Source organism: Oryctolagus cuniculus, chromosome 6 (genome assembly GCF_051225735.1).
Source record: "Oryctolagus cuniculus isolate XC-2025 breed Fujian yellow rabbit chromosome 6, ASM5122573v1, whole genome shotgun sequence".
In the NCBI taxonomy this organism is placed as follows: Eukaryota; Metazoa; Chordata; class Mammalia; order Lagomorpha; family Leporidae; genus Oryctolagus; species Oryctolagus cuniculus.
The window spans coordinates 3,059,678-3,082,876 of NC_142872.1; the positions used below are offsets into that span (position 1 = coordinate 3,059,678).

The window sequence follows — 23,199 nt, forward strand, 5'->3', positions numbered from 1 at the left end:
CATGCACAAACCTTCACCTCGACTTCTCACTGCACTCAATATTCCTGTTCCGATTATCGCCAGCCGCTGATGACTCGCAGAGGAAACAATCCACCTTCCTGCATTAGCCGGGAGCTACTCCACGGGCAGCTGGTTAGAATGTGTGCAGCCATTGTGTACACAAAGGCTTCTCTTCCGGGTTCAGTGAGCCCAGCCCCTTCAATTACGTGACCTGTGTGTCACCGCCCTGGCCACTGGGAATTAGCCGTGTTTGTTTACCGGTGTCCCAAAAAGCATGACCTCAGTACTGAGCAAGCGTCCAGAAATGTTCGCATTCTGGCTTGGAAGGCGTCCTCCGAGCGTCCTGAAATTCCACTTCAGACGCGTTTTCCGTACTTCCGCCCCCTCCTCGCTCAGACCCTGGTCCCCGCAGACCCGCCCTCTACCACGCTGCGGTCCGCACGACGGCAGACAAGCAGGAGGCGCGGGAATACTGCCGCGGACCCGGCGGGCGCGCGCGGACCCGGCTCCTGCACCCCGGCGGCGGGAGTCCCATCTCGGCGCCCTTTCCTCTGATTGGGCGGCATGAGGCCGGATGGGCGGGCAGACCAAAAACCCTCGAAATGATTGGTTGGTCGTGGGAAGAAGGCGGGCCCTCCGGAATTCCCCCTCCGGCCGCAGGGGCTGTGCGGTCAGCAGGGGGCGCGCGTCCGGGTCTTCCCGGCAACCGGTGACAGGGCCGCAAGGGGCCGGCCACTGGCCAGCGGGGAGAGAGCGTGACCCCATCCCAGCGCCGGACGCCGCTCCGCTCGGCGGCCGCGCGCTCCTCAGCCACTTCCTCGGTCCACGACGCGGGGTCGGCGGGCCCGCCCAGCCGGAGCTGCGCGCCGTCACAGGAGCCATTCGGCGACCGGTGAGGGGCCCGAGGGACCGGGCGGGCGAGGGTGGCGCGGGGCAGCGGCCCAGCCGTCGGCCGCCTTCCCCCTCCGCCCCGGAGACTCGCGTCCACCGCGTCGAGACAGCCGCCCTGCCACGAGTGACGCGGCGGGGCGGAGGCGGGGCGATTGGCCCGAGGCGTGCGTGGGCCACGCGCGGCCGCTTCTCCCGGCCCGCGCGTCTTCGCGGTCCTTCCGGGTGACCTTCAGGGCCGGCGAGCCCCCGGGGCACTGACAGCCGCTGGGCTCCGAGGGCGTCAGAGACCCGCGCTCCCCGCCGCGCCCGGGTGGGAAGGGGCTCGCGGGGCAGAGCCTTCTCCGCGAGGGGCGGCAGCTGACCCCGCGCCCGGGGACTGGCCGCGCGGAGACCGCAGGGGCTGCATCCGAGGCCAAGCCTTCCCCGAGCCCCTCTGCCCCGCGTGAGGGCTGACAGCGGCCTGGCAGACTGTGCGGGACCCCTCGGGAGGCACGGTCCTGAGCACCGTTCTGGACTCGGGGCGGCTTCCATGTCGAGAGAGCGGGCACGCCGAGTGCCCGGTCCAAGGTCACCCGGCAACGTGGCCGCTCGCCTCTGCTTCCGGGCCGGTGGCAGCCCCAGCAGTGCTTGCAGGGTGTGCCGTGAACGGGGCCCTTCCTCCAGGACCTCCCTGGCGGGGCAGAAGACCCCACGTTCCGGGAGGCTCCCTCCACCGCGGGCCTCGGTTTTGTCCTTGTCAGGGACGGAGGATGGATTCCTGCTCTGTGGGTTTCTGCCTGCCTGCGTGCTCACCCATACCTTTACACCTCTCAGACTTCAAAGGACAACGTTTGCGAAACCACAACTTACAAAAGAACGTTCGGATCAAGTCAGGCGTGAGCACCCCAGCTCCCTGCCCTCTCAGAGTGGACCTGGAGCTGAAGGGAGCAACTGTTTGAAGAACTGGACCCTGTTTCTGTTACGGGGAGGAGGATGCAGGGGTGGCCGCTCCCGGTCTGAATTCCATCCCCCACCTTTGCCTGCTGGAGCACGGTTAAGATTTCCCATAGTGGGTGGGCCCCGTTCACTGATTAATTCAGAATACAGCCAAGTAAGGGCGGGAGAGCAGCATGGGGGACCTCTCCCAGAAAAGGGGTATTTGAGAAGGGGCTCTCACGGAGGGGAAAGAGACCAAAGCAGGCTCTCGGAAGCCATGTACACCTTCCTCTGCCCTCTACCCCCCGCCCAGAGTGAGGAGTGTGTCCGTTGTGTCCGTCTGGTCTGGATGTCAAGGGGTCTCCCAGTGTCACAGAATCCTGGAGACAGCGTCTCTCAGCTCCCAGGAGGAAACCAGAGACTCACCTCTCCAGGATGTAGCTACAGCTCCCACCGCCCCCTCCTGCTCCCTCTCCTAATGGGAGTCGTCCTATTTCCTGGCCCAGGGCCCTGAGATTGATTCAATACCCACAGAATACACCCTGGGTGCTTGAGCAGCATCTCACCTCCTCATCCTCTGGCCGCTTGGTGCTTCGTACGGAGCTGCACAGTCAGGCCTGTTGTCTCTGCTAAGTGAGCTTCTATGCACCGGCCAGGCCTCAGAAAGCTTGGAGGGTGCCAGGGGAGAGGGACAGGTAGACCACTTGGCCTGCTGTCCTGTCCCTGCACCCCACTGTGTGCCTGTGTTGGATGACTCTGGACAAGCCTGCACAGGAACCTCAGATCATAAGGGATAACGAGTAACGCCCACTTCCCATACAAGAAGGGGACACATGTGCAAACATGTTGATGGCACTAACGCCTGGGATGGTTTCACCTTCTGAGTAGCAGTGAGAGAAAGTTGCATAGGTCATGACCCCAAGTCCCAGCCAGGTCTCCTCCTCTTTCCAGAAGAGAGGTGGACTCTTCAGGAGGGGCTGATCAGAGGCCAGAGCGTGGGAAGTGAGAGCAACGACCCTCCTGCAGGGCCCAGGGGCCCTGAGTCGGGCAGGTTCACAGCCCTCTCCCACAGAGTCTCCAGGTGCTCCGGCATGGGCTGCTCACCCTCTGTGAGTTGTTCCAGGGCTTGGAAAGGCAGTCTGTGTCCAATACAAATAAAATATGAGCCAATTTATCATCTTGAATTATCTTTAACATGGGTGAAATTAATTTTTGTACTGTTTAACCCAATAAATCCTAAATACATCAACATTAAGTATTACTAATGAGATATGTTGCATTATTTTCCCATATTAAGTCTGAAATGAGGAGTGCGTTTGGCCCTTACAGCACCATCTCAATCTGGATGAGCCACACTGCGAGTGCTCAGTCACCTCCTGTTTCTCTCTGCCACTGTGGTGGTCAGTGCAGCTCTGAACAGTCCCCTCAGCCCCTCCCTGCAGCTCACACCAGTCCTACCTAACTCCACTTCAAGATGGAGAGATCATAAGGTGGTCACTTGCCTCTAGCAAGTCCTGACTTTCTGGAGCCTCATCTCACCTCAGGATGCGGGCATGGCAGGACAGCTGCAGAGGAAACCCCATTCTGCCTGAAGGACTCACCGCAGAAGAAAAGTCTCTCACAGCACATTGTCAGTAACTGTTCTCCATCATGACCACTTCTAGCCCTGGTTTGCAATTTGTGACCAACTAGGTATGATCTGAAATGCCTACATTATCTATGAGGAAAAAAAATAAAGCAATATGTGAAACTCAGTTTATCTTGAATCTCTTGTGAATGTTAATTTTCCACTAGTTTATCTTACTTAGTACCTGTTTTTATTAGTTATATGTAAAGTATTAAATGCTTGGAAGATAATAAGGTACTTTATTTTTATTTGGAAGGCAGAGAGACAGAACGATATGATCTTCCACCCACTGGTTTACTTCCCAAATGCCCACAACAAGCAGGACTGAGCCAGACCAAAGCTAGGAGTGCAGAACTCAAATCTGGTCTCCCATGTGGGTGGCAGGGACCCAACCACTTGAACCATCACAGCTGCCTCATTAGCAGGAAGCTGGAACAAGAGGTAGAGCCAGAACTCAAGCCCAAGCACTGTGATATGGGATGTGGGCATCCCAAGCAGTGTCTTACTGACCGCACCAACCAAATGCCCACCCCCCGACCCCTGCAAAGTACTTTCAAGGATTCAACAATTAGGACTTTTCACTTCCCCTTTTCCAAGCTTTCCTGTATGTTTTTCCCAAAGTACTGGAAATTTGGCAGATTACTTCAAAGCTCACAGCCAGGAGAGAGGTGGTTGTGATAGTCCAGAAAGCATCCTCTTTTAGCACAGTTGATATTTTCTTCTTTCAGGCCCACCTCAGGCACTGACCCCTTTGCTTCTGGGGCAAACTCCCACGTGGAGTGAGGTTCAGAAGAGACTTGAAGAGCCTGCCATGGCACTCAGGCACCTAACCTGCATCCCAGACCAAAGTCTCTCTTATTCCTTGTCCACAATGGAAGGAAATGCTGTCTTCATTTTAACGAAATTTATGTGTGTCTATTTGTGTTTTTATTTCTTTTGGCATGTGCCCTGGGAGAAGGTGGCTTCTGAAATAAAGGCCTGTGAGGTGCTGTGATCCCCGGAAACCCCTGCCAGAGCATTGCTCTCTGGGGCATTTGGGACCAGCCATTGACCTGGAGTGTCTGGGTCGCACATTCCTTCTGGAGTAACCAGGAGGTTCCTGCCACTGCTTGCCAACACATTTGTAAAACCATTCTCTTTGAGGGGCCGGCTCCATGGTGCAGTAGGTTAATGCTCCGCCTGCAGTGCCAGCATCCCATATGGGCACCAGTTCTAGTCCCAGCGCTCCTCTTCCAATCCAGCTCTCTGCTATGGCCTGGGAAAGCAGTAGAAGATGGCCCAAGTCCTTGGGACCCTGCACCCACATGGGAGACCCGGAAGAAGCTCCTGGCTTCGGATCAGCACAGCTCTGGCCGTTGCGGCCATCTGGGAAGTGAACCAACAGAAGGAAGACCTGTCTCTCTGACTCTCCCTCTCACTGTCTGTAACTCTACCTGTCAAATAAATAATAAAATCTTTTTTAAAAAAATCATTCTCTTTGAATAAAATGTCTGGAATTCAATATACTGCACCCCCCCCCCAAAAGTAGAGTGCTGTCACCAATGAAACAAGAATGGCAACATGATCAGTGAGTTGTGATGCTGTTCTTCCTAGTTTTTCCCCCTAAGTTTTACTTTATTTATTGAAGAGAGAGGGATGGAGGACTCCCATCTGCTCATTCTCTCCCAAAATGCCTGCAACAGCTGAGCAGCAGGAGCTGGGAGCCAGCTCAACACGGTCTACCACATGGGTGGCATAAACCCAGTTGTCTGAGGCCTGCTGCCTCCCCAGGTCTGCATTAGCAGGAAGCTGGAGTCAGCAGCCAGAGCCAAGCATTAGACTGATGTGGACACAGCATCTTAACCAGTGTCTTAACTGCTAGGCCGAATGTCCACTCCCTTCCTAAACTTTACTTTTCAAAATGTCCATTAAAAAGTACCCTCCTTTCTCACAGTGAGAATAAAGACCCTCTCTCTCCCTGCTTGTCTCCTGCTCAGATTAAACCTGCATTCCCCCTCTCCCTTTACCCCTGCAGGGCAGAGCACCCCTGCCCCTCCAGAGGCACCAGAGGAGGACTTCCCACGCTGGCTGCTCCTGCCCTGCACCGAGGGGAGTCACAGCCCCAGAGCTCACCTCTGCAGGTTTGCTGCTTTTCCCCATCTTTGTGGGGAGTATTTGTATGGATTTCTATCCACTAACACGGAAATGACTGTGGACCATTGGTTTGCCTCCCCCACCCCATCTGTCGGGGGGCAGGTGGCTGAACCAGGCACTTTTTCTGAACTCCGGTGCCCACAGAACTGGGCCGGGGCACAGTCTGGCCTTGTGGGAAGCAGTCAATGGGGAGGCGGGCAGGTGGGGAGGGCGTGCCAGTGTCCCTTCCCGGCTGACGAGCTGCCCTTCTCCCAGACAGCTGCCAGGAGCACCCTGTCGGATCTGAGGGTTCCACCGGAGGTAAGCAGGGTGCTCTCCATAAAGGGGTTCATCTGCTACTCCTGGTTCTCCGATCCCTGGACCTGGGCAGAATGATAGCCAACGACTCGGCCTCCCGGAGGCTCCTGGAGCCTGCCCCTCCCCTTCCCTTCCCAGCCTTCCTGACGGTGGGGACGTGCTTCTCGGGCGCTGCCAGCAGCTTGTGACCGCGTTTGCTGTGAACTCACCTGTGCACGCTCCTCTCCCCACCTCCTGGGTCCTGAGCTGCCCTCTCCTATCTGGGGCTGGGTACTTCCTTGCAAAGCCAAGGAACAATGTTTTGGGGTTCCTCAAAGACTTGCCCGGCACAGGCCTCGGCTCGCTGTGCACCAGGTTTGCGGCTTCTGCCCAGGCTGCTGCCAGACCCCGGCCCATGCGCGTCCTCAGAGTGCCGCTTTGTCCTGTGCAGGCCTAGCTGGGCTCCCCCGGCACAGGACGGTGTGGGGGGAGCTAAGCCCCGGGATTTTTCATTGCCTGTGCTCTACTAGCGCATCTCTGGCGGCCCAGTCTGTGGCTAGAGAGCAGGCCGGACACCCCGTCTGTCCCACTCGTCCCCACTCTGTCCCTGCGCCCAGGCCTCCCGCCTCCTGTGCAGAGCGCAAGCCCTGCTCCGCATCGTCTCCTGCTGCTGTGCCTCCCGCCCTCACAGGTGCCACGTGGACACCCCCTTCACACGGGTGGAACTCGGCGGCTTTGCATCCTCTCGGAGACGGACCACGCGGGGAAGTTACAGGAACACGGAGCCAGCGTTCCCCTGGGCGGGGCTGCTGGCGCTTTCGCTGGGGTTCACTGTGACCTCCCCACGGGGCTCCAGGTCCGGGGTGAGCCTGGCCGCAACCACCCCTCCCCCCCGCAGCGCCCCCTGTCCAGGCCTTAGGGACCCTAAACCTCCCTGGCGCCGCGAGGGCGCGCCTCCCCACGGGCCGGGCTCGCCATGTTCCCTGCGGCAGGGGTGGCGGCGAGGCCCTACGCTTGCAGCGAGTGCGGCAAGAGCTTCGGCTACAGCTCGGTGCTGCTGCGGCACGAGCGTGCCCACGGCGGCGAGCGCCGCTTCCGCTGCCTGGAGTGCGGCGAGCGCTGCGCGCGGGCCGCCGACCTCCGCACGCACCGGCGCGCGCACGCCGGCCAGACCCTATACATCTGCAGTGAGTGCGGCCAGAGCTTCCGCCGCAGCGGCCACCTCGACCTGCACCTGAGCGCGCACCGGCGGCGCGGCCGCATCTGCCCCTGCCGTCTCTGCGGCCGCCGCTTCCCCCACCTGCCGGCGCTGCTTCTGCACCGGCGCCGCCACCACCCCCCCGAGCGGCCGCGCCGCTGCCCGCAGTGCGCCCGCGCCTTCCGCGACAGCACACTGCGTTTCCATCAGGCTCGGGCGCACCCCGCAGGACCCACCGTCTCCCCAGCCACCAGCGCGCTCCGCCCCCACAAGGCGCCATCGCAGCTGGCCGTCCAGGCCAGTGCGCAGCTACGGCGGCGAGCGCGCATCCCAGCGGCCCGGGGAGCCCGAGACAGTGCACCCGCGTTCCCGCACCCCGCGGAGGCGCACCAGTGCGGCGTGTGCGGCAAGAGCTTCGGCAAGGGCGCCACGCTCGCGCGACACCTGCACACGCACTCGGGCGAGAAGCCCTTCACCTGCCCCGAGTGCGGCAAGCGCTTCTTGGAGAGCGCCACGCTGGTGCGTCACCGGCGCACGCACACGGGCGAGAAGCCGTACGCGTGCGGCGACTGCGGGCGCTGCTTCAGCGAGAGCTCCACGCTGCTGCGTCACCGGCGCAGCCACCGAGGCGAGCGGCCGCACTCGTGCGCCATCTGCGGCAAAGGCTTTGGGCAGCGGTACGACCTGGTGGTGCACCAGCGCATCCACACGGGCGAGAAGCCCTTCTCGTGCCCCGAGTGCGGCCGAGGCTTCAGTGACCGCTCGGACCTCACCAAGCATCGGCGCACGCACACGGGGGAGAAGCCCTACGGCTGCGAGCTGTGCGGCAAGCGATTCACATGCGTGTCCAACCTCAACGTGCACCTGCGCAACCACGCGGGCCACAAGCCACACAAGTGCCCCGAGTGCGGCAAAGCCTTCAGCGTGGCCTCCAAGCTGGCCTTGCACCGCAAGACGCACCTGGGCGAGCGGCCGGCAGAGTGCGCCCAGTGTGGCAAATGCTTCAGCCACAGCAGGTCGCTGTCGCAGCACCTACGGGCCCACACGCGTGCCCGCACCTCTGCCGCCGCCGCCACTGCCACCACCACCCAGGCTGCAGTCGGCACCGCCCTCACCTTTGCGGGGCCAGCCCCACAGGAAAAGCCAGCGCTCTTTGCGTCCCCATGGAGGGGGACTTGCTGAGGCCACAGGAAGGCCAGGACAACTGCAGGCAGCTGCAGGCTTGGGAAAGGACTCCACGGGTGGCCCTTCCCTGGGCTCTCCTGCCTCTGCACCTCCCTCCCCGGTAGTTCTGCGCCCACCCGGTCCTTAAGTTCCTGGCTTCTCTCTAGGGGTGCGGGTGCAGGGAGTCAGGGTCTGAACGCCTCCCCTGCTGCCACCCTGCACTGTTTGCTTCCGGCTTTCCTGCCTGCCTTCTATCTCCCCGGGCCTCTCCTAATTTCAGCCTGTCTCCACCTCCCCTTCCCCGTCGTGTGCTGTGCCCACCTCCTCAGGTGTCCAGCAGATGTGGCCGCAGTCCGTCTCACCAGCCTCTTGATCTCACCTGGTCATCCTGCTTCCTCCCCAGCACCTGGGAAGCAGCCGGCAGACCCAGGGGCTCTGGGCTCAGCCTCCTGCAGTCGGCAGGGAGCTATCTGCTCCGTGACCCCAGCCGGACCGTGTGGGCCGTTGTCAATGAGTGGCAGAGGCTTCCAAGCCAGAGGGGAGGGGCGGGAGGGAAGAGGCCTGCAGGTGTCCAGTGACTGTCGGCGTACGGCTGGTGAAATAAAGACTTGTTTGGGTTTGAGATTCCGAGAGCCCCTCTGAACCCTCAGGCAGCCGTCTCCACAGACGCCAGGTTCTCTGGCAGTTCAAGGTCTTGTCCCTTCCCACCGCAGCACAGCCTCTTGGACGCAGGACTCCTTGCTTCTGTGCCGTGAGGAGCCGATAGCCAGTACGATGCGGCCCCAGATCGCGTGCCTCCTCCTGCTAGGCGTCCCCCCGGGCAACCGGCACCCTCCTCACGGTCGCATTGAAAGTGCCAGCGTGCATCGGAAACCTGCCCTCGGGGCAGGGCAAACGTGGAAAAGGGCCCAACCTCAGGTGCCCACACAACCCGCTCGGCCACACGTGCCCAGGAACAACGCGGTTTATTCCGTCCTTGTCCAAGACCAAGGTCGCCCAGCTGCCCTGCGCTCCGGGCCGCTGTGGTCCCAGGGCCCAGGCCCCTGGCATTCTCTTCTGGTCCCTCTCCTCCTGGATCCTTTTCCAGCCTGGGGTCTGGCTCCCCAGCTGAGGGGACAGCTCATTGCTGGGGGAGCAGGGTTGGAGCCTGAGGGGGCCTGGGCCCTTGGGTGGCACCCAGGGGCTCGGGGGCAGAGTGGCTGGGGCAGGGCTCCTCGGGCCCAGATGACTCTGGTGGGGCCAGGAGCAGGGCCGGGTGACTCTTGCTGCGGTGTGCTGCGACACTGTCCGGCTTCTCAAAGCGCTTGCCACAGAACTCACAGGGGAAGCGCAAGGCGGCCGCTGTCTCCGCGTGCTTGCGCCGGTGCCAGTTGAGGGAGGCCTTTTGGCGGCAGGTGAACCCGCAGATCTCACACCTGGAGCCAAGGACAGGAAGGGAAGGAGGCGGCCTCGTCCCGTCAGGACTTCAGGGCTCTTCCTGCTTCCTGTGCCCGGCTGCCAGGCCCGCCCCCACCCGTGGCCCTGGCCCTCACTCACTGCAGGGGCTTCTCTCCCGTGTGGATGCGTCTGTGGATGACCAGGTTGCTGCTGGTTCGGAAAGACCGGGCACAGAACTCACAGATGTAGTCCCGGGTGTCTGTGGGTGCACGGGAGAAATAGTATGCTCTAGCCCCAGGCCGTGGCCCCTCTGCAGCTCACCCACCCCTCTTGAGGGTCAGGAGGCCTGGGTGGTCACTGCTTGTGTTCCGTATCGTGGAACTAGTCTGGGCCTTGACCTGACGGGTCACAACAGCCGAGTGAGATATGACTACAGAAAATGTGACACCACCAAAGAGCCTTCCTTACAGTCACCCAGTCCCACCAGAACCACTGAGCTCCCAGGGGAGGCTCCCTGCCTCGCAGCTGGGCCCCCAAGCTGCTCTTTGCGAAAGAGAGGCATGGAAAGGAGACCTGGGTCCTTGTGTGTGGACGAAGGCACAGGTAGCAGCTACACGGAAGCCTGGAGCTCGGGAGGGGAATTCGGATTGAAGGCCGAGCCCTGCAGACACGCCCCAGCGCCTGGAATCCTCTCCCTGCTCCAGCTGTTGGCTGAAGGCAGCCAATGCCACCCCCTCCTTAACGTGTCCCCCCTGAACAGTCCAGTGGCACCTGGAGTGTGTCACCTGTGCTGCACCCCAGATCTCTCCCTACACCAAGTGCAGGGGTGCCACATTCACCCCTCTTCTCTGCCCCCACACCCACTCGCCCCTCCCTGGGACAGGGTGCTGCAGCCACACAGCACCAAGTACCTGCTGCACACCTCCCCTAACTCCAGGTTCATGTCTCCTGAGATGCCTGATGAGCACGTCCCCTAGCCCGCCGCTCACAAAACTGCAGCCTCTTCCGCCTGGCTGCTGCAGCTGGAACCCTCCGCGGCGCCAGCTGCCCCTGCCCGCCCCTGCTGTGGCCATCTGCCCTCGCCAGGCGGCCACTCTCCCCAGCTTGGCTGCAACCAGCAAGTACAGCCCAGCCCACCTCTGCAGTGGCCGCTGCAGCCCCCTGCTCCCACAGCGGTCTCTGTGTTTCTGGGCCAGCCCTGTCCCTGTGTGGCTCCAGACCCGGGACGGTGTCTCCTCACCTGAAGTGAGAGCCAGGCAGAGTGCCCTCCTCCTTCCTCTGTACCCTCCTGGCCTCCCCAATCCTGCACAGGCCAGGCTGGGGCACCTCAGGGTCAGCAAACGGAGCCCAGGCCCCCGATCCTGCACAGGCCAGGCTGGGGCACCTCAGGGTCAGCAAACGGAGCCCAGGCCCCCGATCCTGCACAGGCCAGGCTGGGGCACCTCAGGGTCAGCAGACGGAGCCCAGGCCCCCGATCCTGCACAGGCCAGGCTGGGGCACCTCAGTGTCGGCAGATGGAGCCCAGGCCCCCGATCCTGCACAGGCCAGGCTGGGGCACCTCAGGGTCAGCAGGCGGAGCCCAGGCCCCAGGCCCACTGCACTTAGGGCTCTGCTCACAGCGTCCTCCACGCCCCCTTCCCCAGCCCCGGGAGGCGTCCCCGAGGCTCAGCCGCAGGTGCCGGGCGCACTCACCGCTGTGCAGCTTCACGTGCTCCTTGAGGTGCTTCTTGAAGTTGAAGGACTTCCCGCAGGCCGGCTCCGGGCACGAGAAGGACTTCTGCTGGATGTGCTGGTATTTCTTGTGGTGCTGAGGCAGAGGCGGGAGGTGGGCAGTGGGAAGCAAAATGATGACGGCCTTCCCGGGGAGACGACCACCTGACCCCACAGGCAGGCTTCGGTCCCCCGTCCTACCTGGCCGCACCGACAGAGCCAACAGCCCCGCGTGCCTCCCCCCACCGTCACCCCTGCCCTCACACGGTTCTGCTCTTGCCTGGCCCCCGCCTCACTCTGCGTGCTCTGCAGTGCTCACTCCACAGTGCTCGGGGACACTCCCAGTGCCCCAAGTGTGGCCTCCCGTGTGAGGGGGACGGGGCAGGTGGGTGCGGCTGCTATCTCTCACAGCAGCAGCCCTGTGCAACGACAGCGCCCAGCCTTCCTCCGCAGCTGCGCTGTCAGTCCTGCAGACACGCTCCCAGCCTGGAGACTTCTAGGGGGAACGGCTTCTTCAGCCTTAATAACCCGGCGCATCTGACCTGACTGCACCTGGCCCCATGCACAGCCCCGCCTCCCCTGGTCAGCCTGCAGGAGAGCTCCAGCACCCCTGTGACGGCACAAGATGCCCCCCGCAAGGCTCCGCCCTTCCTCAGGCTTCGCTGTCACTCAGGGGCTCCTCCCGCTTCAGCTCTGGCCATGGCTCTGTCCCACGACCTGCACGGCTGGGGTCTACCTCACTGTGGGGCTCTGGCCGGCCCGGCGTGTGCCCCTGCCCAGCGGGAAGTGGCGTGCACCGCCACATGGGCTGAGGAGCCTCCAGGGAGCCTCAGGGCCACATCTGGGGGCGGGAACAGCGTCAGCACCTGTCCCCTAGGGGTGCTGTGAGGACCCCAACTACACACGCCGCCTGCCTAACCCCCCAGCAGCCCAGCTCTGTGCCAGGGCTCTGTGAAACAGGCAGTGGTGGGGGTGGGCCGTGCCTGGGGGACTGACTTTGCGGCCTCGGGCACCAGCCGTCAGTCTACGGATTATCAACCGTGGGCGAGCTCTGCAAGTGCCCGCTTCCCCACTGCTGTCCTCAGCTTCGCCGGCAGCCCGTCCCCAGCCCTGCGGCCACCAGGCCCTGCCTTGCCCTCACATTCAGATACTGCCGGTTGGAGAAGATCTTTCCACAGCCAGGGAAGTCACAAGGCATCAGCTCCCTCCTGGCGGCTTTCCTGGGGACAGACAGGAGGCAGCACTCCCGCCTGCTGTCCCCAGCCCCCACCCGGCCCCTGGGTCCCGTCTCCCCACATCCTACCTGGGGACAGACAGGAGGCAGCACTCCCGCCTGCTGTCCCCAGCCCCCGCCCGGCCCCTGGGTCCCGTCTCCCCACATCCTACCTGGGGACAGACAGGAGGCAGCACTCCCGCCTGCTGTCCCCAGCCCCCGCCCGGCCCCTGGGTCCCATCTCCCCACATCCTACCTGGGGACAGACAGGAGGCAGCACTCCCGCCTGCTGTCCCCAGCCCCCGCCCGGCCCCTGGGTCCCATCTCCCCACATCCTACCTGGGGACAGACAGGAGGCAGCACTCCCGCCTGCTGTCCCCAGCCCCCGCCCGGCCCCTGGGTCCCGTCTCCCCACATCCTACCTGGGGACAGACAGGAGGCAGCACTCCCGCCTGCTGTCCCCAGCCCCCGCCCGGCCCCTGGGTCCCGTCTCCCCACAGCCTACCTGATTCTCTTGGGACCGATCTGTGCAGTGTCCTCATCCCAGGCTGGGCTCTGAGCAGACGGGGCCTGGCTTCCAGGGCTACAAGCAGCAAAGAGGGAGCAGAGGGCCTCGAGGGGGGCCGCGTCCCAGGACGCCCCTGCCCTCTGTCTCAGCATCAGGTTACCTGGCCAGGGGCTCGCTCTGCTGGGCTGCTCGAGGGGCCCCATCGTGCTCCAGCTGCACCCTGAGTTCTGACAGCACAGCAGCGCCGGAGCCCAGCGGGGATGCTGGTGAAGAGAGTGTAGCAGGAGCAGGGGGTGCTGCAGGGGCTGAGGGGGCCTCCTCCTCCCCCAGCGTGAGGGTGGCAGGGGAGGGGCGTGGTCTGGGGGCATCTGGGTCACTGCTGAAGGGAGAAGCGAGAGGAAGAGGACATCAGCTGTCGGGACACTCAGCCAGCCCCAGCCCGACCCTAACCCCTGAGTTGAAGATCCCCAGCTTGGGACAACCCTGGCCAGCACCAGGCTGCGGTCCACACCCGCTGTCGGCCCTCAGAGCCCACCCTCCGGTTCCGCGTGCAGGGCTCTGAACTGCGGGCCCCTCCCGGCTCTGCTCAGCACCCCTGGGGCCCAACTTGCTCATCTGTGGAGCTGTAGGTCCAGGGGCTGGCGTCACTCAGCATCTCCTCTTCCTCCTCGCCGTCCTCTTCCTCCTCGCCCTCCTGCTCTCCCTGCCTGCCGGCGCAAAGACGCCAAGCCTGAGGCCCCGCCCCCCCCCGCAGGGCAGGTGCAGCTCGTCCTGCCCCGGGCTCCCCAGGCTCCCCGTACCTGGGCAGCCCCGCCTCTTGAGTGTGCTCTTCATGCTCGGGTTCCCAATCTGTGGACACAGGCAGCGTCAGAGGGGAAGGCACTGCGTTCCGGTGCAGTTGTAAGGGCCGAGGTGGGGGGGGCTTGACAAGGAGTGAGGGGCCTCCGACCTCTTGGGAAGGTCCCAGCCACCGAGGTCTCCCCACAGGGCACCGGGTGCCCTCGGTGCCCTCCACGGAGGCACAGCACACGCTACCCTCCTGGGCAGGGCCTGAGAGCACACCACTTCCCTCGCACCGAGCTTCCCTGGGCAAGGACCCCTTGTCAGCACAGGGTCCCAGCCTACCTGCAGGCTGCCGCCTGCCGCTGGCCGCAGGGCAACAGCTGCTCCGGGCAGTGCGTGCGAGGGGCACGGGCTTGGGCTCCTCTGGAGGTGAAGGGCCCGAAGAGGGTCCCCAGGAGAAGGTGTGGCCTGCCGAGCACTCCCACACAAGCCCCCCGTCGGCACCCCCGGGCCCCCGAAGGCCGGGCACCAGGCTGCACTCGCGGCTGTGGGCGTGCGACAAGAGCACCAGATACTGCAGACCCTTGGGGGGCACCGGCTCAGGACCTGGAGGGGTGGGGGAAGCCATCAGGCCCGGCCAGGGCTCCTGCTTCTGCCCTGAGGGCCACACCCACACAACCCTGGGGCCGCAAACTCCTGGGCCGCCTGGTGCTGCTCCTGTGCACCCAGCAGGCCCCTGTCCGGGCTGCCCCCATCAGACCACTGTGCCCCGCTTCCCAAACCCACTCAGGCGCCCCGGCCCCTACCTGCACAGAGGATGCAGCCTGAGGTGTACCTGCCAGAGAGAGGGGGCGGGCGGGTCAGGCCCGCGTGCCCCGCCCCCAGCCCCCGGACAGCGCAGGGAGCAGGGCCTGGAGAGCCACCGGGCCCTGGGCAGGGAGGAGGGGGATCCTCACCGGTCCAGCAGGAACTTGGCGAGCTGCGAGTGCAGCGCGAAGCCCAGCCGCTCCTTGAGCAGGCACCACCGCTCCATGTGGCCGCCCAGCCGGATGCGGCACTTGCTGCGGCGCGCGTCCAGCTGCCGCCGCTGCTCCCGCCGCCTGCGGGTGGCGTCTGCCCCCGAGGGGGACGCCATGGGCGCCAGGACCTGCGGGGCGGGGGCCCGGCCGCTGGGAGGCCACTAGTTGTCCTGACGTCGGGGGACGGCCAGCCTGGCGCGAGATCACGGTCAGGACACCGACCCGCGGACCCAACAGGAGTCACGCACCAGAGCGTGAAGCTCTCCCGGGGGAGCGCCAGCTGGGGTGGGGGGCACAGACGCTGCGCCCTGGAGAAGCACGGGGCCTTCACTGGTTCTGGGGGGGCAGTGGTCGTGGCCTGGTTTGCACCTGGGGGGTGCTCTTCCCGGTCAGGGCCGGGGGCGTGGGCCTGAGAGGAGGCCACCCCGGGCCGCCCCCGTGAGGCTCGCCGAGCGCGGGGACACACCGGTCCCGCAGACCCCACCCTGCCAAGGCCTTACCTGCGCGCCCCACCCGCCCTCTCCCCACTGCGCCTGCGCCCCGCGGCCTCGCGCGCAGGCCCGGAGAGCCGCGGAGGGCCGGGGCCCACCTCGCGCGCGCGGCGCCGTTTCTCCTTTAAGAGGAAACGGTCCCCTCGGCACGGGCGGCTCCAGCGGAACCGCGTCCCCGAGCGGGGCGGGCCGGACGGGGCCGCGCGTGCGCGCCTGCGCGCGGCCAGCCCGCGCAGCGCCTGCCGGGAGAGCGGTGCGCGCGCGTGGGTCGCGCTCGCGGTGGGCGCTGTCCGCGGAGAACGCCCGCGACCAGAGGCGTGGGAGAGCGGGCTGCGCGCCTGGGGTCGAGGCCTCCCGCCGTGTGCGGACCCCAGCCCCTCCGCCCACGGGCCGTGCCTTCCGTGGGGTCCCCCGCCGTTGCCGCCAGCACGGAGCGCGCACCGCGCCGCCGGCCGCCGCCACGCGTGGGCCGCGAGGCCGCGTTGCCGCCGTGTGCGCCTCCTGTGTGGTGCGAACTGGGCCCGCGTGGCGCCCCGGCCGTGTTGGCGCGGCTGAGGGAACGGACAGCCCGACGAGGCTGCCCAACGCGGCCCACGCCGGCCCCGCGCGCCCCAGGGCGCCTGCCTCTGCCGTGGCCAGGCCGTGCACTGGGCGCGTGCCCTGAGTGCTGCTTCCACTGTCTCCCACCCAGGGGCGGCCATTCCTGGGCGCAGCGACCTCTGTCTCACCAGCACACCCACGTGTTCCATCGTCCGTTTTCTCTTGATTTCTGGGGTTCTTAACCAGGACTCTGGAATCCAGGGGCCCATGAATTTGGACAGGAAATAATTTATGTCTTTTTCTAAACTAACTTCTGGCTGCAATTGAGCATTTCCTTCTATTAAGCAACACACCTCAGTAGTAGCAGGACTTAATGTGATGAATAAAAACCACACATATTTTCATACCACACTACAATTTTGTAAAAGATTTATTTGGAAGAGCAACAGAGAGGGATATCCTCCATCTATTGGTTCACTCCCCAAATGGCCACAGTGGCCAGGACTGAAGCCAGAAGCCTGGAACTCCAGCCTGGTCTCCCATGTGGGTGGCAGGGGCCCAAGCACTTGGGCCATCCTCCACTGCTTTTCCAGGTGCACTAGCAGGGAGTTGGATCAGAAGCAGAGAAGATGGGACTCAAACCAGCACTCCATTGTGGGATGCCGGCATGGCAAGTGGTAGCATTAACCACCGCGCCACAGCTCCAGCCCCACACGTGACGGCGGTTGCAGATATTTCCCAACGTCATTTAAATTCTTCCCTAATTCAAATGAATGCTACTTTACTTTGTTATATAGTGACTTTAAAAATAGTACACATTACTATGTTACAAATTTAATATTTTTAATATTTTATGGAAGAAGGCCAGCCCTCTGCTGTGGCCAGGGAGTGCAGTGGAGGATGGCCCAAGTGCTTGGGCCCTGCACCCCATGGGAGACCAGGAAAAGCACCTGGCTCCTGGCTCCTGCCATCGGATCAGCGCGGTGCGCCGGCCGCAGCTTGCCGGCCGCGGCGGCCATTGGAGGGTGAACCAACGGCAAAGGAAGACCTTTCTCTCTGTCTCTCTCTCTCACTGTCCACTCTGCCTGTCAAAATAAATAAATAAATAAATAAAAATATTTTATGGAAGAATTTTGATATAATTAGCTCCCTTTGTAATCCTGTATATTTTGTCTCACACATTTAAAAACATTACAATGGCACTTTTCCTCAGCATGATAAAAGGCATATATGAAAAGCCCAGAGCTAACACCAAATTCCATAGAGAAAACTGAACATTTTCCAAGTAATATCAGGAACAAGAATGCCTACTTTCACAAATTCTATGCAACATTCTATGAGAAATTCTAACTAAATTAGATTGGTAAGAAAAAAAGAAGTAATTGAACAGGTAAACTATTCGTAGATGACATGATCCTACATATTTTTTTAAATGCCAAAGACCACAAACATACACCAACCCTGCAAGAGCTAATAAATTAAACAAAAATGCAGGATACAATACACAACCTTAAATTGTGTTTCTATATAGCAGCAATGAACAAGAGAAATAATTTCATTTGCAATAGCACCCCAATGAAAAATATGTAGGCATAAATTTAATCAAGTAAATGAAAAACGTGTACATTGAAATCTATAAAGCATGGCTAAAAGAAAAAGATTACCTAAATAAATGAAAAGTTAGCCTATGTTCATGGACTGGAAGAAAATATTAAAGAGTCAATACTACTCACTGTAATGTATAGAGTCAATGCAATCTTTATCAGACTTCCAATGTCTGGTTTTGTTTTGCTTGTGGAAATGTATAAGCCAATCTTCTACTTCATATGGGACTGCAAGGGCCCTCAATTAGGAAAAAAAAAAAAAAAAAAAAAACACTTGAAGGGAACAAACCTAGTTGGAAGACACATTTCCCAATTTCACAACTTGCTACAAAGCCACAACAAAAGTCATCAAAACAGGTTAGTAATGCCATAAAATAGACATGTGGGTCATGGAATAGAATTGATAGTCTGGGGAAAAAAACTTATAAATCTATGGTCAATTGATTTTGGGAAAAAGTCTTCAACAAATGGTGCTAGCATGACTAGATACTCACATACAAAAATAATGAAGTTTGACTTCTACCTCACACCATAAACACTAAAAAATGGATTAAAGGCCTAAATATAAAAAAAACCATAAAACTGGAAGAAAGCATAAGGATAGATCTTCCTTTTTATTTGACAATGGATTCTTAGATAGGCTATCAAAAGCATGAATAAAAGAAAAAACAGAAAAACTGTCCTTATTCAAAGTTTAAAACTTTTGTGTACTAAAGACATTATGAAGAAAGTGAAATAGATGGTCTACAGAATGGGACGGAATATTTTCGAGACACCTCAACTGAAAAATGGGCAAAGGAATTGAACAGGTATTTCTCCAGAGAAGACCTAAGAACTAACAAGCACATGAAAATGTACCCAACATTATCAGTCATTAGGAAAATGCAAATCAGAACCACAATGATATCACTAGGGTGGCTATGAAAAAGGGGAAATACGTGTGGAGAAATTAGAACCTCCTACATTGCTCATGGAAGCATAAAATGCCTTAGCCACTCTGAAAAATATCTTCCCAGTTCTTCATATGACTCAGCAGTGCTACCCGGATTTATATTCCCCCAAAGAACTGGAACCCCGTTCAGACGTGCACATGCGCAGTCATGTTCAAGCCAAAGCTACCCCAGAGTGGCTGAAGAGGAAGCACGGTGTGTCCGCGCTTGGAGTGGCGAGGAAAGAAGTCCCGATGCACGCCACGCGTGGAAATCACAGTATGGCCAAGGCAAATGCAGCCACGTGGAATACGTTTTTCTTTCCTTACCATATTCTCACAACAAGCAAACTACCCAGCTTCCGGCTGGCTAGAGTGTCTGTTCTAAAGATGCGTAACGCTTGCTGGTGACTTCCAGAGTCTGGCCTGAGAAAGCAGCTGCCGTTGCGCGCTATGTGGCCTGCCAGGTCAGCGCGACCAGAGGTTTGAATGTATCCTAACAGAATTCAAAGGGGGTACAGCAACTAAGGGCAGGATGAGCATGGCCTCCAGGCTGCTGGGCTTCATCCTGACTAACGAAGCACTGGGCTCTCTCAACCCGGTGCTTGGCCTCTTCCAGATCTCAGCAAGTAACGCTTTGTAGCCCTTCGCTGCGCAGACTTCAGCTCCTTCCTCCTCGCGGTCACGGCCATCTATCCAGCAAGGTTCCCGGGGACGTCTGCACAGGTCTGGGCTGACCACACCCTGCCTCCGGTCTGTCCACTCAGCGGAGCCCCCATCTCCTCTGGGGTCTGACCAGCTCCTCTTCCCACACCTGTGACGCCTACAAGGCCTGCCCTTCCCTGGACTCCGCCAGTCATTCCCCACCCTCTCACCCCTGCCCTGCAGCGTAGGGGTGAGCAGACCCCTCCCCGGGCAGTCTGCAACGCTGAGGTTGACGCTGTAGACATGTTTGCCCGAGTCGTGTGCGAGTGTGAGAGGGACACAGCTCCTGCCCGCTGGCGCATCCCCGTGGGCCCAGGACCGCCGTCCGGGCCTCCCACTGGGTGGCCCAGGCGCAGCACCGGAGCCGCCACCTCAGCGGGGAGCGGGCTCCGGGCAGGGCAGCCGCCGCACTCGAACCCGGGCCCCGGCTGAGGCCCGCGTCCTCACCACGCATTTTGGTTCTCGGAAAGCTGTGTTAGCCCCAGCGCCCTCCGTGGGCGCCCGGCCGGCACCAGGGACGCCGCGTCGCACGGCCGGCCGGGGTTTCTGTGCCGTCCGCCTCCGTCAGCGGCCCCCGGGACGTCCGCACGGCGCCGACTCTCGCCTCGCGCCCGGCCCCGCCCGCGGCGCCCGCGCCTCAGCCCCGCTCCGGGCCCGCCCCGCCGGCGCCTGCGCAGTGGGGCGGCGGGCGGCCGGGCGGCGCAGGCAGCAGGCGCGGCGGGAGCGGCCCGGCTGTCGGGTGTCAGGATGGCCGAGTGGTCTAAGGCGCCAGACTCAAGGTGCGCACCTTGCCTGCGGGCGTTCTGGTCTCCGAATGGAGGCGTGGGTTCGAATCCCACTTCTGACACAACATTTTCCTTCCCTTTTCTCGCAGACCTCGGCCCTTCCGCGGGCGCTCTCTTTTGTGCGGGACCTCGGCCGCGCCGGGGGTCAGTCCTGTTCGGGCCCGCGGCGAGCGGGAGGCGCGGGGGCGGGCGGAGCCTTCGGCCCAGTCGTCACGCGCCCTCACTTAGTCTGTCACGTCAGGGCGCCTACTCTTGTCGCCTCCCTGGTGGTCTAGTGGTTAGGATTCGGCGCTCTCACCGCCGCGGCCCGGGTTCGATTCCCGGTCAGGGAAGCTTAACTTTTTTTCATTTATTATTATTAAAAAACAAGACACAGTGGCAGAGAGCCTAGGACGTTCTCTCGGGGCAGGGCAGCCATCAGCAGAGATTCCTACCGTGCGTGAACCTAAAGGAACCTCACAGGCCCCGCAAAACCTGGCCGTGGCTGCCGGAGGCGCCTGGTCCCGGAGCCGGGCGTGGACTCTGCGCCCGCTCAGGGGCTGACAGGGCCGTGGGCGCGCGGGAAGGACGCGGTGACTGTCCCCGGACAGGAATGGGACCGGCAGGGCCCCTGCCGGGGGCTCCGGCCGCTCTTCACCGCAGTCGAACTTGCCCGACTTTGCGCCGCGTGTCCTCACGGCGGCCGCCCAGCGCCAGAGCGGGGTGGCTCCTCGGCGGGAGAGCGGGGTTCCGATCCCGGCTGCTCCTCGCGGGCTGAAAGAAATCGTCTTCCCCAAGTCTTTGGTGTTCTCTCTCTCAAACTGGCCCGATGACGAAGAAGAAAGAAAAAGGAATCCTGCCAGACTTCTCCGTTTCAGTCTGAAACCTCTTCAAATTGCTCGACAGGAATCCCGCATGTGTAAGCACAGAGGCACGCAGATGTCTATGTGTGATGTGATGGCCTGCAGCGGAAGGATTATGAAAATTTTTAATTTTCTTTGTTGAAATTTTATGCATATGGTGAATTTTCTACCAAAGTATATACACTGTATTAGTAGAAAAATAATATACTTCACTTGTTCACTTGTAAACTCACATTGGCTCAAATGAATCTTAGTTTTAGATGTAACTACCAGACTTTTTAATTTATGTTACATTTATTTTAATTTTTAATTAGTTTTGACAGATTCAGTGTGGTTTGTAGATACAATTCAAAGAACATAATGATATTCCCTTCCTTCCGCCTTCCCCCCTCTTCCTCCTGCCCTTTTCCTCTCCCTTTCTTTTTTTTTTAAGCTTTTGAGATAACATTTTAAAATTACATTACAGTAAAAAGGGTTAACACTTCGCCAAATAAGACAAATAAAAAGCAAAAAGACCCTAGTTTGGTGAGAATATAGACAGTGGCTATAAACAATAATTAAATGTAAAAATGACCATTTCACCCATATACAGTGAATTTTAATGATCACAGATCATTAAAACTATAGTGATGTAACATTCTTAACTGTTGAACTTCCAGACTTTCCGAAAAAAACAGAGCGGAAAATCTTCAGAGCAGTCGGCTTAGAGAAGAGTTCTCACACAGGACACCAAGAGCGAAGTGCGTGAAAGAAACCCGCTACAGGAAAGGCAGCCACAGTGAACGCTGGCACCCCAAGGAACTTTGGTAAGAGGAGGAGACGAGCTCCAGACAGGAAAAAGAAACTTGCAAACCTCATTTGTGGCACAGGCTCACACGTAGGTATACAGAGAACTGCTGACACTCGGCAGAGACAAAGCGAACACCTCAGCTAGAAGAGGAACTCAAGGCGTGCGACGACTTTTAACCAAAGACACCTAGAAAAAGACACCCATCGCTGCAGTGAGACCTCAGCACGTACTGCTCAGGGTGCGTAAAATGAAAACTGGAACCGAATGCTGGTGAGGATGCGAGGAAGCTGGGCCCCTTGTGCGGTGCAGGCTCAGCGTTCTGCAGAGGCGTTGCGTTTCGTAACCTGCACACGTGCGCACCAAAGCACCAAAGAACCGCAACCCTGGGGATTTACCCCCGAGAAGTGAGAGCTTCCACTCACGTGAGAGCCCACACGCAAGTGCTCATTGCACGGTGACTGGAAGCATCCCAGGTCCCTCAGTGCTCATTGCACGGTGATTGGAAGCATCCCAGGTCCCTCAGTGCTCATTGCACGGTGACTGGAAGCATCCCAGGTCCCTCAGTGCTCATTGCACGGTGACTGGACGCATCCCAGGTCCCTCAGCAGGTGAAAGGACAAACACAGACTCGGCTCACTATAGAGTACTGCCTAGCAAAGACAACAAATCAACTGCTGATGCGTGAAACTTGGGTAGACCTGGGACGCACTCAATGTGTGAGGAAGCTAGTTTCCCAAGATAGAGATGGCAGGACCCACCCGTCCCCTGGAGATGACATTACAGGGACAGAGGGGTTAGGAATGTGGGGCTAGGGATCCAAGGCAGCCTGTGAATGGAGGGGGTAGTTCTGTGTTCTGATTGTGATGGTGGTTCCAAGAAGGTACATGTGACAACACGAGACAGAGCTGTACACACACAGCACACCAATGTCATATCTCTGGTTTTATTACATATTAATTATGTAAAATGTCATTATTGGCAAAATATATATATATATAGTGATTATTGGAAGTGAAGGCTACACTGGGACCTTTCTGTATTCTTCTTATTTTTTTAAGGATTTTATTTATTTGAGAGATAGAATTACAGACAGTGAGAGGGAAAGACAGAGAGAAAGGTCTTCCTTCTGCTGGTTCACTCCCTAAATGGTTGCAACAGTCGGAGCTGAACTGATCCGAAGCCAGGAGCCAGGAGCTTCTTCCGGGTCTCCCATGTGGGTGCAGGGTCCCAAGCACTTGGGCCATCTTCTACTGCCTTCCCAGGCCATAGCAGAGAGCTGTATCGGAAGAGAAGCCGGGACTAGAACCGGTGCCCATATGGGATGCCAGCACCGCAGGCGGAGGATTAGCCTACTGCACTACAGCGTGGGCCCCCTGTACTCTCTTTGAAACCTTCAGTGATTCTATGATTATAATATTTTTTTTCCCCAAATGATCTGCTGCCTAGGGGATGGCCTTGTGGTGTAGCAGATTAAGCTAACGCTTGGGAAGCCAACATCCCATATTTTTAATGGCTGGGTTTGAGTCCGAGCTATTTCACTTCCAACTCAGATTCCTGCTAATGGGACTGGAGGGCAATGAGTGATGGCTCAAGTACTTGGATTCTTGCCACCCGCGTGGGAGACCCAGGTGGAGTCCTGGCTCCTGGCTTTGTTGGCCCTGGCCTGGCAGTTGGGGGCATTTGGGGATGTTCACCAGGGC

General features: G+C 59.8%; 2 protein-coding genes, 2 long non-coding RNA genes and 1 other non-coding gene across 13 annotated transcripts; 3 read left to right on the plus strand and 2 right to left on the minus strand.

Moving 5' to 3' along the window:
* The first annotated feature begins 657 nt into the window (after positions 1–657).
* Positions 658–8,831, plus strand: ZNF672 (zinc finger protein 672). Of its 6 annotated transcripts, none has more exons than XM_051828568.3 (4): positions 683–892; positions 5,448–5,553; positions 5,822–5,866; positions 6,460–8,831. In XM_051828568.3, the coding sequence occupies exon 4, from the start codon at positions 6,819–6,821 to the stop codon at positions 8,220–8,222; it is 1,404 nt and encodes a 467-aa protein (XP_051684528.3). In that variant the 5' UTR covers positions 683–892; positions 5,448–5,553; positions 5,822–5,866; positions 6,460–6,818; the 3' UTR covers positions 8,223–8,831. The 6 variants fall into 6 exon arrangements, with proteins under 6 accessions (XP_069932062.2, XP_051684528.3, XP_051684527.3 ...); XM_051828567.3 differs by having other exon boundaries at positions 6,534–8,831; XM_051828569.3 differs by having other exon boundaries at positions 5,826–5,866.
* Positions 8,832–9,153: 322 nt separating this feature from the next.
* ZNF692 (zinc finger protein 692) lies at positions 9,154–15,065 on the minus strand. Of its 3 annotated transcripts, XM_089334751.1 has the most exons (11): positions 14,752–15,065; positions 14,602–14,630; positions 14,138–14,401; positions 13,813–13,861; positions 13,624–13,722; positions 13,173–13,391; positions 13,010–13,087; positions 12,433–12,511; positions 11,274–11,388; positions 9,741–9,840; positions 9,154–9,619 (listed from the first exon to the last, which is right to left on the minus strand). In XM_089334751.1, the coding sequence occupies exons 1-11, from the start codon at positions 14,928–14,930 to the stop codon at positions 9,325–9,327; spliced, it is 1,506 nt and encodes a 501-aa protein (XP_089190877.1). In that variant the 5' UTR covers positions 14,931–15,065; the 3' UTR covers positions 9,154–9,324. The 3 variants fall into 3 exon arrangements, with proteins under 3 accessions (XP_089190877.1, XP_089190876.1, XP_089190875.1); XM_089334750.1 differs by lacking the exon at positions 13,624–13,722; XM_089334749.1 differs by lacking the exons at positions 13,813–13,861; positions 14,138–14,401; positions 14,602–14,630; positions 14,752–15,065 and having other exon boundaries at positions 13,620–13,719.
* Positions 15,066–16,667: 1,602 nt separating this feature from the next.
* LOC103346383 (uncharacterized) lies at positions 16,668–19,713 on the minus strand. Its single transcript, XR_016235000.1, has 2 exons — positions 19,530–19,713; positions 16,668–17,688 (listed from the first exon to the last, which is right to left on the minus strand). It is a non-coding gene; the product is annotated as an uncharacterized LOC103346383 (long non-coding RNA).
* A 45-nt stretch (positions 19,714–19,758) lies between these two features.
* LOC149125942 (uncharacterized) lies at positions 19,759–22,528 on the plus strand. 2 transcript variants are annotated; one of them, XR_016235002.1, is made up of 2 exons: positions 19,759–19,861; positions 21,369–22,528. It is a non-coding gene; the product is annotated as an uncharacterized LOC149125942 (long non-coding RNA). The 2 variants fall into 2 exon arrangements; XR_016235001.1 differs by lacking the exon at positions 19,759–19,861 and adding an exon at positions 19,882–20,765.
* TRNAL-CAA (transfer RNA leucine (anticodon CAA)) lies at positions 19,824–19,929 on the plus strand. Its single transcript has 2 exons — positions 19,824–19,861; positions 19,884–19,929. It is a non-coding gene; the product is annotated as a tRNA-Leu (tRNA).
* Positions 22,529–23,199: the final 671 nt, after the last annotated feature.